The sequence below is a fragment of the Thunnus thynnus genome, chromosome 12, assembly GCF_963924715.1.
Source record: "Thunnus thynnus chromosome 12, fThuThy2.1, whole genome shotgun sequence".
NCBI classification, from domain to species: Eukaryota; Metazoa; Chordata; class Actinopteri; order Scombriformes; family Scombridae; genus Thunnus; species Thunnus thynnus.
In genome coordinates this window covers 16,134,617-16,147,454 of record NC_089528.1, presented here as the reverse complement: position 1 = coordinate 16,147,454, position 12,838 = coordinate 16,134,617, and the positions used below count along the sequence as shown (strand labels likewise).

The window sequence follows — 12,838 nt, the reverse complement described above, 5'->3', positions numbered from 1 at the left end:
CAACACAGACAATCAATGCCAGGATTAAACAAAACAGACACGGATAAGTAATGCCTTTGACAAAAACACAAGGCAATAAAAACACCTTAGTGCGAACACAGAGCAAATTAAGAATACAAAAGACCTAACAGCCTGCAGTAAAATAGGTTGAGTGAGATTTACTTAGAAAAACCTTGGCAAGAATTTCCACACAGAAATTCATAGTAAATTTAACAGAAGATATAAAGTCTACATATCAATAAGCATTAAGTTTAAACAATAAATGTAAAGTTCATCAACCTTGACATTACAATAATGTTTGTGCCTATTGAAACGCTCCCCAGAGGTCTGTCAAGACAAAAACCTCACACCACAAGAACAGTTGACACAGATTCTGCCCCACCCATGGACATTACACGATATATTAATGTAAAATCCCATAATCTCATATTTGCTTATCTGTGATCTTTGATCTAACATGGCACATTACATTAATGCAACTTGTCTTCTTCTTCTTCCTCTTCTTCTTCTTCTTATTATTATTAATTGCACACTGCATATACTGTTTACTCCTGGTCAATATTTTGTACATTTCATTTCATTCTCTGCAGCTCTTCTCACTTAGAGTATATTTTACATATTTTTTATTGTAAATTTTGTGTATATTCTTCACTGTTATGCACCACAACACCAAATTTGTACATACAAATTCCTTGTATGTACAAACTTACTTCGCAAACTTACTTACTCTGATATTCAATACATCCATGATTCAAGATTGGTTAATATCAGACACAAAATATTAATCAATATTAATTAATATTAATATCAAACTACAATAGTCATGACATGCCAACACACATGACACGAGGGAAAAAAACAAAGACAATCAAAGCCAGGATAAAACATTTGTCTGAAAGACAGCACCGGACAAAAACACAAGGCAATAAAAAGACCTGAAAGTGCAAACACAGAGCAAATAAAGAATACAGAAGTAATCATGAAGGCCACTTAATTCTCTAGCATGTAAAAGCTTCATCACAACAGGCACATGATATACACAAATTATAAAATTCATAAACAATATGCTGCATCGTGAAATATTCTGCATTTTTTTGTTTCTGTGCTGGGATTGATCAACAGTAGTAGCCCATTATTGAAGTACTTGATATCAGAATCAACTTAATTAGCCATGTTTGAACTCACAAGAAATTTGACTCCAGTTTCCTGTGACTCTCAGTATACTCACATCAGTGTACCAAAAGATACACATTCAGAACACATACAGCTGAAAAAGTACAGCAGGCTAACAGAGATAATAAGACATAAACATTATTATGTATAGTCAAGTAGGTGGAAAAAAAAAAAAAAAATACATATATATATATATACAGTGGCAGTCAAAAGTTTGGACACACTTTCTGTGGGAATGGGAAGGTGTGTCCAAACTTTTGACTGCCACTGTATCTAAAAAATACATAAAAAGTATACACACACACACACAACAATAATCAATACATACAATGTTTAAATACAGGTCAAACTGTCACTGTAAACTATGTACACAGTAGTGCACATACTAATGCAATAAGTTACTTTAGATTCATACAGTGGGTTATATACAGTATATACATGTGGATATATACACATTTTCTTCAGTATGTACAGTCATTTACAACAGTTTTTATATGTTTATTGAATGATTTGAATATAGACTGAATGTGATTCACATATATGATTAGTCGATGTTTTGGTAATACATAGTTATTGCACAGGGCTTGTTTACTGTATATGTGGACCTTGTATTGAATTGGATAGAAAGCATTTACTTAGTTAATGCTATTGTTTATATTATATATTATATAGTTATTATTATATATTTATCTTACCAACCACAGGACTATATATTTGTTTTCTAGTCAAGTGACAAAATTTTTCTTATTTAAAAAGTGCTGAAGTCTGTCATTTATTTTGTCAAGTTTGAGCAGTTGAAATTCGCTCGTTACTGTCATCTAAAAGAGAGAACATAATTCCCCTCTGCTTACTTCTCTTTGTTGCTTTCTATAGAATTGATTTTAAAATCTTACCGTTTGTTTCAGAGGAGCTCAGTGGGCTGGCCGCTTCCTTTTAAAGCCTCAAATCTCATCAAGGTCTCCAAGGTCTTCTGACCTCAAGTTGTTGGCACTTCCACAATTTAGACTGAAGGGAGATCGCACCTTTGTTGTCGTGACAGCCTCTTCTTTATTATTAGAAGAGCCCGCACCACTGAAACCTCAAAGACCTGCCTCAAAGGCCATTTCTATTTCTTAGCTTTTGCACCTGAATAATTTTCTGTATGTCCCAAGTGTGCATTCAATTATGTATTCTTGCCTTGGAAACTATTCAGCACTTTGGTCAACTTATTTAGTTTTCAAAAATGCTTTATAAACACAGCGACTATATAGACTTGACAGCAGTTAATGGACAGGGGAATATACAGTGGAAATACGACATGTATGAGACCGGACACCAAACAAAAATCAGCCGATGAGAATGTGTTCGTCCACTGCCAATGTTCTGAAATTCCCAACAAATGATCCAGATAGGGTTCATGTGCTGTGAAAACTCTTTCAGCGACATAGCATCTTATCTATCTGTTGATGGCCACATATCTACCGCAGACGTTTGAGCAGATTTGGGTTGGACTGGATCTTTTTTGGAGGCTTTTCACAGTACCTGTAACAGTGTTTTACATATTAATTGAGTGGCTCACCCAAACAAATTTGCCCCCACCTAAAATATTTCTTATATTTATTATTTCTGCCTTCCTAAAGTCTGTGAAAATGCAGCTAAAAGTGCAAACTATGAGGACTGCTTGAATGTGCAGTCATATAGATATAAAGTAGTTTGTGAAATAAATTATCAATGTGTAGTTACATTGTGGACTCTGGTTACTTCTAACCAGTTATTTTAATTATTATTTAGTTATAAGAAACCTTGGTACCACTTTCTGATAAGGCACCATTTATAAAGTGTTTATAAACATTGATTTATAGCTTAATTAATGGTTAATAAATCATTTACTAATGCTTTATAAACCATAAGCATAATTGTTGGGTTGCCAGGTTGTGAAAAATCCCTCCTTTCTATACCACCATAACATCTGCTTTATCTAATTCTTTGGGAAGACACTTCTGATGTGCTGTTAAACCATTTACCTGGCTACAGGGCATCCAGATGAAAATCCATTTATTAATATTTATAATTGCAGACTTTGATTATTTTCATTAATGACTTTTTAAATATAACTGCAGACCTGATGACTTAGATCAGAGGTTTTCAAAGTGGGAGGTGGGTCTCCCCAGGGGTGCTGCAAACAGTTTGAAGGGAGGCTCAGGGGAGGCATTATTACATTAGTTATCAAAAGTAGATCACATAGAATTGCCTGAATGTGTGTGATGTGGTTAAAGAGACAGTTCAGAGATACAGTAGTTTGGGGGAATTTTTCTGTTTTTCCCACTTTCTCAGAAACTAATAAATGCCTCAGGACAGACTTTTTTAAATGTATTTAGTGTAGTCCGAAGTTATGTCAAACAGCAATATTAGGCTATATTGGCTCAATTGTTGAGTGTCTATGGGATCAAATAACATAATCAATGATCCCATAGGCATCCAGGAATTGAACGAAACAAAGCAAGTAAACTAAGAGGGGGTGAGGGGTGTCTTTTTCCAAGCTTTGTCTGAGGGGAAACCCACAGTCTCAGACTTTGATAATAATATAGAAAAGGGGGATTTTTCACAACCTGGCAATGCAAAAAAATATGCTTATTAATGGCTTATAAAGAATTTATAAAGCATTGGTTAATGATTTATTAACCATTAATTAATGCTTATAAAGTTTTAGACTGTTTTTGGCACAGGAAGAAAATTTCTAGTATTGTATACAATTTAAGTCAAGATACTATTTACTTTTTGGTGATGAACACTTGAGATATTACACTGCTACAAAAACAAACCATAACGTCACCACAATAGAGCATTAAAAAGGCTTTATTTGAGAAAAGTAAGTGTTAACAAAACATACAGTAGTTGATCCAATAGGAGTAACACTTATGTTTCAACAGCGTGAAAATAGCTACATGAGGACATGATTGGTCACATAAATGGTTGATTTGTAGGCTGCGGTACTGCAATGGATCTGTTCGTTGGTTGTACTCCTAGAGCAAGTCTAAAAGAAAATCAGGAAGAAAATACACAATGCAATTTTTGTATCTAGTGTGGGAAGTGTGGGTAAGGTGCTCGAACCACTGAGGGCCGACTCAGGCACCACATGCTCCACGGGCCCCACTATTTTTTTTGCTGACAGGAATGGAAAGTGCAAGATTTCTCCAGATCTGTTGGAAAGAGATAAATACAAGAATTGAGCAGGAAAAAAAATGATTATGAGAAATACATTTTAAACTTAATATGCGGTACTATGAAATCCTGTTTATCTTGATTTAACCCACAATAATACAAACCTGAGGCGGTGTCAGGGCACTGCCTGAGCGAACCCATGGCGTCCATGTACATAACTCCCAAGAACTGGTCATATGATGTTCCAGCTTGAATCACCTGGAGACACTTAGTGGAGTCCTTGAAGAGGAGGTTTTTTCCTCCATCGGACTGGAACATTCTGAATGAAGCGTCACTGCCACTGATACCAAACTTGGTCTATAAATAAAGAACACAATTTTGATTTAAAACAGAGTTTTTCATTTTTAGCTTTGGCATATTGGTGTTATTTATACTTCCTTATCAGAGTCAGAGATCAACAGGGGGTCTGGGTTAAAAAATGCTCTTGAATGTTAAGGAAATGCCTGTTAAGTGCGTCTGCCAAACTGTCCTTTTTGCATTTTACCCTGTATTTTATGTTTTACTGGGACAACAGTAACTGATATTCAGCTGTAGGTGTTTGACAATATCTTACAAAATAATTGTTTCACATTTGTTCTGGGTGGAAACAATCTGATCTAAAAGACTAAATACAGAACTTGAATCAGTAGAAACTGTAGGCACCACACAGCCAGCGGGAGAAGTAAATAAGCATAGCATCAACGAAAAATAAAGCATCCACTACAGTAATAAGGAAACAGTGAAAAGATAAGCTGATGAATGGTGGCGTGGTTGAGGAACAGAGAGTTATCTGGACTACCCTGGCACTACAGATTGAGTGCTAAATAGATAATATGTAATTGATTATTATATGTAATAATATTCTGTCCCTCTGAAAATATTCAATTTCTATTGTTAATCCATACAAACAACCAAAACCATTCCTGACCTGCTGGTCCTGGAGAATGCGGACAACGTCACTGTGGCTTTCTGGACGTGTTACCACAGCATGTGCTGGCACGATAGCCAGGTAGCAAGAGGCGTATTCACTGATTGGAACTGGACCCTTCCCAGGGCAGATCAGCTCATAGTCAGCAGACTTCACGTCACGAGCCCATGCTGGACCAGAACCTGACAAGAAGAGGTGGGATGGAAGAGAAGAACAGAGTGAAGATGAATGTTGTAGTTGTATATGAAGCAACGCTGTCGTAGATAAGATGGAAACAGTGTCAGTGTCAGTTTCTTACCATCACTGTTTTCTGGAACGATTGTGTGTTTGATGAAGGCAACATCGCCGGCATCCTCAACAAGACATCTACAATGATACGCAGAACATTACTTATGCAATATGAAAAAGTTTCCACCCTTAACAGAAGGCTCTAGAAGAGTAATTGAGGGAATAATTTTTTATCATTTTGGGGAAATATGCTTATTTGATTTGTTGCCAAGAGCTAGGTGGGCAGATTGATACCACTCTCATGTTTGTGTGTTAAGTATGTGACTTGGATGGAGAGGTGACTAGCCTAGCTTAGCATAAGGACTGCTAGCCTGGTCAAAAATATGCCTACCAGCACCTCTAAAGCTGTTAAAAGTCATACACAAGCATAAGTGTAAAAATGACAATGTTTGGTTTTAGGGGGAGTTGCGTGCTGTAACCTCTTGGAAAACAGAAGCCAGCCTGCAACCATTTGAGATGCTGGAAAAAAGTGCTGAGTGAATGATAAAACTGTTGTTTGTCAAGAAATAGTGGCATGTAAGTCACCCTAAAACCTCAAATTTTTGTTTTTAACATTACTGCCTTCATACAATGTGTTAATTAAAGCACTTTAGAGCTGCTGATAGATGTATTTGCAAACTTTAGGGAGAGCAAAGCCAACTGTTTCCCTCTGCTTCCAGTCTTTTTGCTAAGCTAGGCTAATTACCCTTTAATGCACAGACATGAGAACGGTATTGAAAGAAAGCAAATAAGCGTATACCCAAAACTTAACTATTTCTATAATATATAATTCTATGTATAGAATAACTGCTCTGTTGCTTCCTACCTAAAGGCCCCAGCATAGCCGTAGTACTGCTCGTCAGCACTGGCTTTGCACTTGGACTCATCTCCCACAGCTTTGCCACTCCCGGCACACTGAGAACAGAATGGAGAGGTGGGTTCTGCTCCGGGGGCGCAGCCGCTACTGAAGAACTTAGCTGAGAAGATGAGAGACAATGTCAGTACAATGCTTTGGTGTTTTACTCAGTGGTGTGAGAATAGCCCTGTCTCCTAAATAATGCACTTTATAAATTAGCAGAAAAATGGTTTTGCTGCATAGGTTTTGGAGGAAACGTAATTGCTGCCTTGTGTGTTCGCTGGCAATGTTTTTTTTTCCAGACCAGGAAATTTTATGATCTACTGTGCAGAAGGTGTAAAATGATGATAAAGGTGGACTGAGGACATACAAAGCACAGGATTTTCACACTGCAGACTGGGGTTTGTGTCCTTTTTTTCAGTGGTTGGTTAGGTTTAAACTACTTAAACACTTTGGTTTTAAGGTTAGGAAAAGATTCTGGTTTTGGTTAATAGATATTAAAAAAAGCAAATATTTAATCAAATGGTTTGAGTTGCCAAAACATAACCATGAAAGATTAATCATGCTTTAGTTGCCACAAGTGGATATTGTAGGAAGACAAATGATGAATAGATGAATTCAATATAGTATTTACCACTTTGGTAGATTCGATCATTATTCTTATATTGATAGACAACATAATCTAGGCAGCAAAACATTTGTGGTTTCAAATTAGTGGGATATAAACTTGTTTAAGGAAAAGCAGGAGCTTAATGGTCTTGGTGTGGTTACTCACTGAAGTCACAGTCTTGAGTCCTTTTGTGGATTAGACCCATGGGGATGTTCCAGCCAGCTGTTCTGCCGATACCAGTGTGGCAAGACCTCTTGCCCTGCAGGGTTTCCCAAGTCACACCCGAGCCCTTCTTCACAACAGCAACAGCATAGTAAGAGGAAGCTGAGAATACAAGAGAGTAAGTACAGAAGGAGATGGATCGGAAAACTATGCAGCAAATAATTATTAGTTACATAGTTTTAGTCAAATTTAATTTAAAAGTTATTAATATTACAAATACAGTGTTTCATCACAGAAGGGAGAGCTGAGCCCATCTAACTCTGTTAATATGGAGCTATAGTTTCCAAGAACCCTAACCCTGTTCAATCGGCACATTTCCAATTAATTTTTTTCAGATAACTGCTACGATGACCCAGTGAGGCTTTCAGTCAGTGCAGAGCAGGTCAACTGAACAGAGATGTGAAATTTGTCAATAGACAAGCATACAATTTAATAATAATGTAAATAAATGAATGACTTGGGTTCAAATGATGATTTTCTTTCAAGGTAATTCCTATTTTTTCCTATAATTAGAACCAAATTACATAGATCTCTCTGGGAAATTATCAGGATAATAACACATACTTCAACCTGCTTGGGCATCATGTTTCTATCACTAATGCCTTTTCTTTTGAAGATAGTGATTTCAATATTTGGCCTTTTGGTTTTGTATTTCTCACTGAGCTCTAATGCATCTGTGACAACTACAAAGAGCAGAAACAAAGACATGTTTAATACCTGCAGCGGGGCTTGAGGCGCTGCATTGTGCTGTGGAGAGAGACAGAGATGCAAATGTTACTCATGTAGAAAAGGTCAAATCAAATCCCAGGCTTGCATGGCATAGTTTCTGTGCCATCTAAGCATAATACCTTGATCATACTGCTCCACCATAGCAGGAACCAGACCGCACTTCCCAGCTGTGAACACTTGTCCTCCATCCACTGCCATTGCATCAGCGTCTTTACGCTACAATAATGAGCAGGATAATGAAGACGACAGATGATCAGAGACACAAAACGGAGCGAAATTCTCAAGCTAGTGACCAATCCCCATATTTCCATCATATTTTACCATAATCTTCTTCAGACACTCTTCAACTGAGGGGCCAGTCTGGCATTCAATGGCGGTGCCGTCTTCCCCCATACTGCTGATACTCCACGTGTCACACTTTGCCGTCTCAGCGTGACCCACAGCGCACCATTTAATGGCAGAGGATGAAGCGCCTGGGGTCTGCTCTGGAAAGTGAAGTAAAACAGAACCATAAATGTCCATGTTTGCCTAGTGGTTTGTATGTTTATATGTGTGCTTTGTTGAGTTTATTTGACTTCAGGATACCTTTCTTGAGGGAACGGACAACGCTCATGTAATCGGCGCCCAAATACAGGAAGGAGTCTGTGCCTGGGGGCAGCTGCACCAGCTTCACAGTTGAGTCCTTGAAAAGCAGGTTCTTGGCAGGCGCATAGTCGGCAGATGAGAAGAGGTCAAAGCCCTGAAAAGACACAAAATGAGCTAATTAATTATGGAAGCAGTGAAACATATTGTGAAAATGTGAGGCAACTGAAAGTTACATGTTTAAATGAATCATTTGGCAGCTCTACCACTTGCTCTTTATGTTGTACAGATAATCAGTCATAAAATCTGTATTTTACCTCCACTGAGCTGAGGCTTGTCCAGATTAAATCGGCCAGCTGTTGATCCTTGCGGGTGACAACAGCATGAGCTGGTACTTTGGCCAGGTGGCAGGTGCTGTAGCTGTCGATGGGTGCTCTGGTGCCATCCTTGCACAGCAGCTCGTAGTGGGCCTTTTCAGACTCTGAAAGTGTGTCACAGCAGTGATTACATTTCTTTTTTCTCTTTCAATTTTCCAGTTTCAAATACTTACCACTTACCACTTATCAATCCTCTCACTACCATGTTTTTTAAAAGGTAACATTTCATGGTTGAGCAAATCTTGTTCATATGGACATATAACTAAGTGTAATTTAAGAATAAAACAGAGCTACATATGTGGTAAAGGCTTGATCACAGCACACTGTACATTCATGAAACCCAGGATATCTTCTGAAAGTATTCACTGCTACTGCAAAAGGCATTTGCTTGTAAATAATCGAAGATTGAGATCTCTATGGGAGATGATTGGCTTAAAATCATCAGATGGATGAGATGAAAAGACTTAGTTTATTACTAAGACTGAAAAATAATTTATATGTTTGCAAGATGGACAAAATGGATAATGTATTCATTATCTTTCAGCTAGTTTGTCTCTCTACTTTCTCTAAACTTCTTCCATTTCCTCCCTTTTCTTTCCTCCCCTACTCATGGATAATCATATTTAAACTATGCAGAGCTACATAACAACTTGCTGTTAATAATATTCAGATTGTGATGATGTTGCCTGACATCTGTGCTACTGTTTGTTTTGTTTTCATTGACAGATATATATAAAAAATCTCATAAAATTGTAAGCATCAAAAAAAGGCAGTTAAGAAAAATACGTTTCATACAACTTAAGACAGTTTGTATTTTATCGTCTCATAACACAGATTTTAAATAAGTAATTGACCAGCTTGCTTGGGTGCAATCACTACGAGCCAATAATTCATCAAATATTGGAATCGATAATCTTGTGATACTGACCAGGTACAGTGAGATGCTTCACAAAAGCCACCTCTCCAGCGTCTTCTACCAGGCACCTATAAAGTAGATCAATCCACAGTTGCATCAACATTAGCAGGTTTTTTGTTAGCAGCAATATCATGTGATAGAAAACAGGTTAAAGACAGACAAAAGTCATAGTAGAACTGAGAAGGACCAAAGAAAGACTGATACTGACTGGAAGGCACCGCCGTAGTCATAGTAAGGCTCCTTGTGGGACCTGGAGCAGTCTCCCTTGCACAGTTGGCACAATTTGGAGCCTCTTGTGGCCCCCGGGGCGCAGCTGGCCTGGAAGAAGCTGCTCACCGCTGCAAAAGCAGAGCCATGGCCAGGATATCAGAAATGTTGAGCCCCTTAGACCCCATAGTCCCTGCCCCACATCAGTTCCTCGGAAAGTTTGACCAGAAAAAAATAGAAGCTTGTTTGGATGTCTTGGCTATTTCTGATGTCAAAGATGAACTTTGAAACTTAACTTTTAAGCCAACAGGGATGAGACGTCTTAAAGTGCTTAGAAAAACTAAAAAAATGTAGCTCCAGAACAGCTTCTAAAACAACTTTCAAGTAATTTTGTTTTGAATCAACTTTTGAAACTAAACTTAACTGTCCATTAGTATGTTTTACTCAACATAAAAGGTATAAAGGTCTAAATTATATTTTCATTAAACACCCACCATGTGCAGGTTTTTAAATTGTAGATTGTTAACTCCCTCCGGGTTGCTAAATCCCCCATATTCCCAGAAAAAAGAAATCTGAGGACATGACCTTTGTGCCCTTAATGATACCAAAAGTACAACAAAACCGTCAAATATTATGTCTGATTGTCTAACCTGTGACACCGCATATTATAATGTACAAGTTACAAAAGGCTACATGAGAAGATCAATACATTGACTGTCACTCACCCTCCTCCACTGGTTTGTCCTCAACGCCTGCCCATTGCAGTATACCCAAGGACACCAGAGTTCCTATTGGCATGTTCCAGCCTGCAGATTTTCCCAAGCCAGTGTGGCAGGTTTTCTTTCCCTGGAGGTCTCTGAGGCCAAATCCAGTGCCCTTCTTCACCACGGCAACGGCATAGTAACAGGTGTCCGAAGCTGGTTGAATACAGAAAGATTGTGAGCAAAAAGTTCAAACATTTAGTTGGTAAAAAATGCTAAACATCCCTAATCTTCCCATTTAGAATATTTAATACAATGATGTGTTTTTATGTATATTTGCATCTTATAAAAATGTCTTACTATTATTATGAGATTTCTTTTTTTTTTGGGTGTAATCTGCTTTCTGGAAAAAAAAGTTTCTTCATATCATTCAGTTTTCTAGTTCTCATTGAGACACTAATATATCTCAATGCCAGACATGTCTGTTTGATAAAAGTTGGTGTTGTGTAAAAATACCATGCATGGACAACAATGGAAATTATGGCATGTTGTATTTTTAAATATGTCAATAAACTAAACCAAAACCTCTTTCCATGCATTTTGGTGTAAAACATATATTTGACTGTCCCTGAAAAGCAAAGACTATTTATTGCATGAGAAAAGCCAGCTGATGAGTAAACGTACAGGGACCGTAGTCCTCAGCAATAATGGGCTGCAGGTCGTAGTTGTGCAGTCCAGCTGTGTAGATGTCGCCACCGTCCAAAGTGATGGCATCTGCTTCAGTAGCCTGTAAGAGAAACGCAGATCTTTACCAACCAGCAGCAGCAGCAGCAGCTCAAGAATAACATGCAGAATGAATTAAATGCAGTGACACAACTTGGTGGGAGAACGATGAGGTATTTGTACTTAACTTAAATACTTTCTACTGCACTACATTTCTTTTTCATTTCTACTCTTCTACATTTATCTGACAACCAGCTACATTTAGATGCTGCTTACATATTAATGATTCAATAATATATAATTATAACATTAATAGTAAAAAAAGGGGCTACACATGAGTATTTTTTATAAGTACAGGGCTTCTAAGTTTAGAGCTGCAACTAGCAAATTAGTCGATTAATTGAATAGTTGCCAACTATTAAATTAATCCCCAACTACTTTGATAATCGATTAATCATTTTGAGTCATTTTTAAAGAAAAAAGGTCAAAATTCTCTGATTTCAGATTATCAAATGTGAATCTCTTCTGGTTTCTTTAGTCTTCTATTACAGTAAACTGGTGATCGACATTTTTCACCATTTTCTGGACCAAATAACTGATCAATTAATCGAGAAAATAATCGACAGATTAATTGATAATTAAAATAATCGCTGGTTGCAACCCTAGTACATTTTACTGGTTATCACATCGTGGTATTAGTACAGGATCTGAATACTACCTCCACTGCTCATTAAATGTTAATTAAAAGCTGTGAAGAGGTGTTTTTATTCTTATTTTAACGTCCTCACCTTAATTGCAATGATGCAGTCGATGGTGCTTTCTTTCTTCACGCAGGAGAAAGCAGGAGCTTTGGCTGCGAGCTGCCGACATTTCAGTAATTCTTGGTCGGACTTGACGCACCATCTCACCTTTTCAGCAGGGGCCGCGAACACCGAGGCTGCCAAATGCAAATGAATGACAAAATGCATTAAAACAATAAACGTAAACAATAAAAGTGATTACAGAAATTGTTTCTGTCTTTACCGATGCAGCCGAGCAGCGCCAGTAGGAGGAGAGGCTTCATGTTTGACTTTGAGGGGAGGGGGTCTCCAGGTCAGCAGAGTATCCGGGAGGCAGCTCAGGCTTTTATAGCAAACCTCTGACTGCACAGAAAAAAAAGAAAAGAAGGAAACAGTTTGCTCAAGTTTCCTAATGTGTGCGTGCGTTGGCGCGTGCGTGCTTGTGTACTTTTGTGTACTGGTACACGAGATGGCAGAGAAAGATTTCCACATGATGGAAATTCACAGACACTGTAAACTGTTTAACCATTGTTTGCACTATCTGAAATCAGAGAGCAGAAAACAGTAATTCACATATTGAACAATAAA

General features: G+C 37.7%; 1 protein-coding gene across 1 annotated transcript; it reads right to left on the bottom strand.

Moving 5' to 3' along the window:
* Positions 1 to 3,992: 3,992 nt before the first annotated feature.
* On the bottom strand, positions 3,993 to 12,613 carry tfa (transferrin-a). The gene is made up of 17 exons (XM_067605851.1): positions 12,495 to 12,613; positions 12,260 to 12,408; positions 11,433 to 11,535; positions 10,773 to 10,964; positions 10,049 to 10,178; positions 9,853 to 9,908; positions 8,865 to 9,028; positions 8,551 to 8,704; positions 8,287 to 8,450; positions 8,085 to 8,181; positions 7,954 to 7,983; positions 7,180 to 7,338; positions 6,375 to 6,525; positions 5,580 to 5,647; positions 5,282 to 5,463; positions 4,479 to 4,671; positions 3,993 to 4,352 (listed from the first exon to the last, which is right to left on the bottom strand). The coding sequence occupies exons 1-17, from the start codon at positions 12,532 to 12,534 to the stop codon at positions 4,306 to 4,308; spliced, it is 2,079 nt and encodes a 692-aa protein (XP_067461952.1). The 5' UTR covers positions 12,535 to 12,613; the 3' UTR covers positions 3,993 to 4,305.
* Between the last annotated feature and the right edge of the window lie 225 nt (positions 12,614 to 12,838).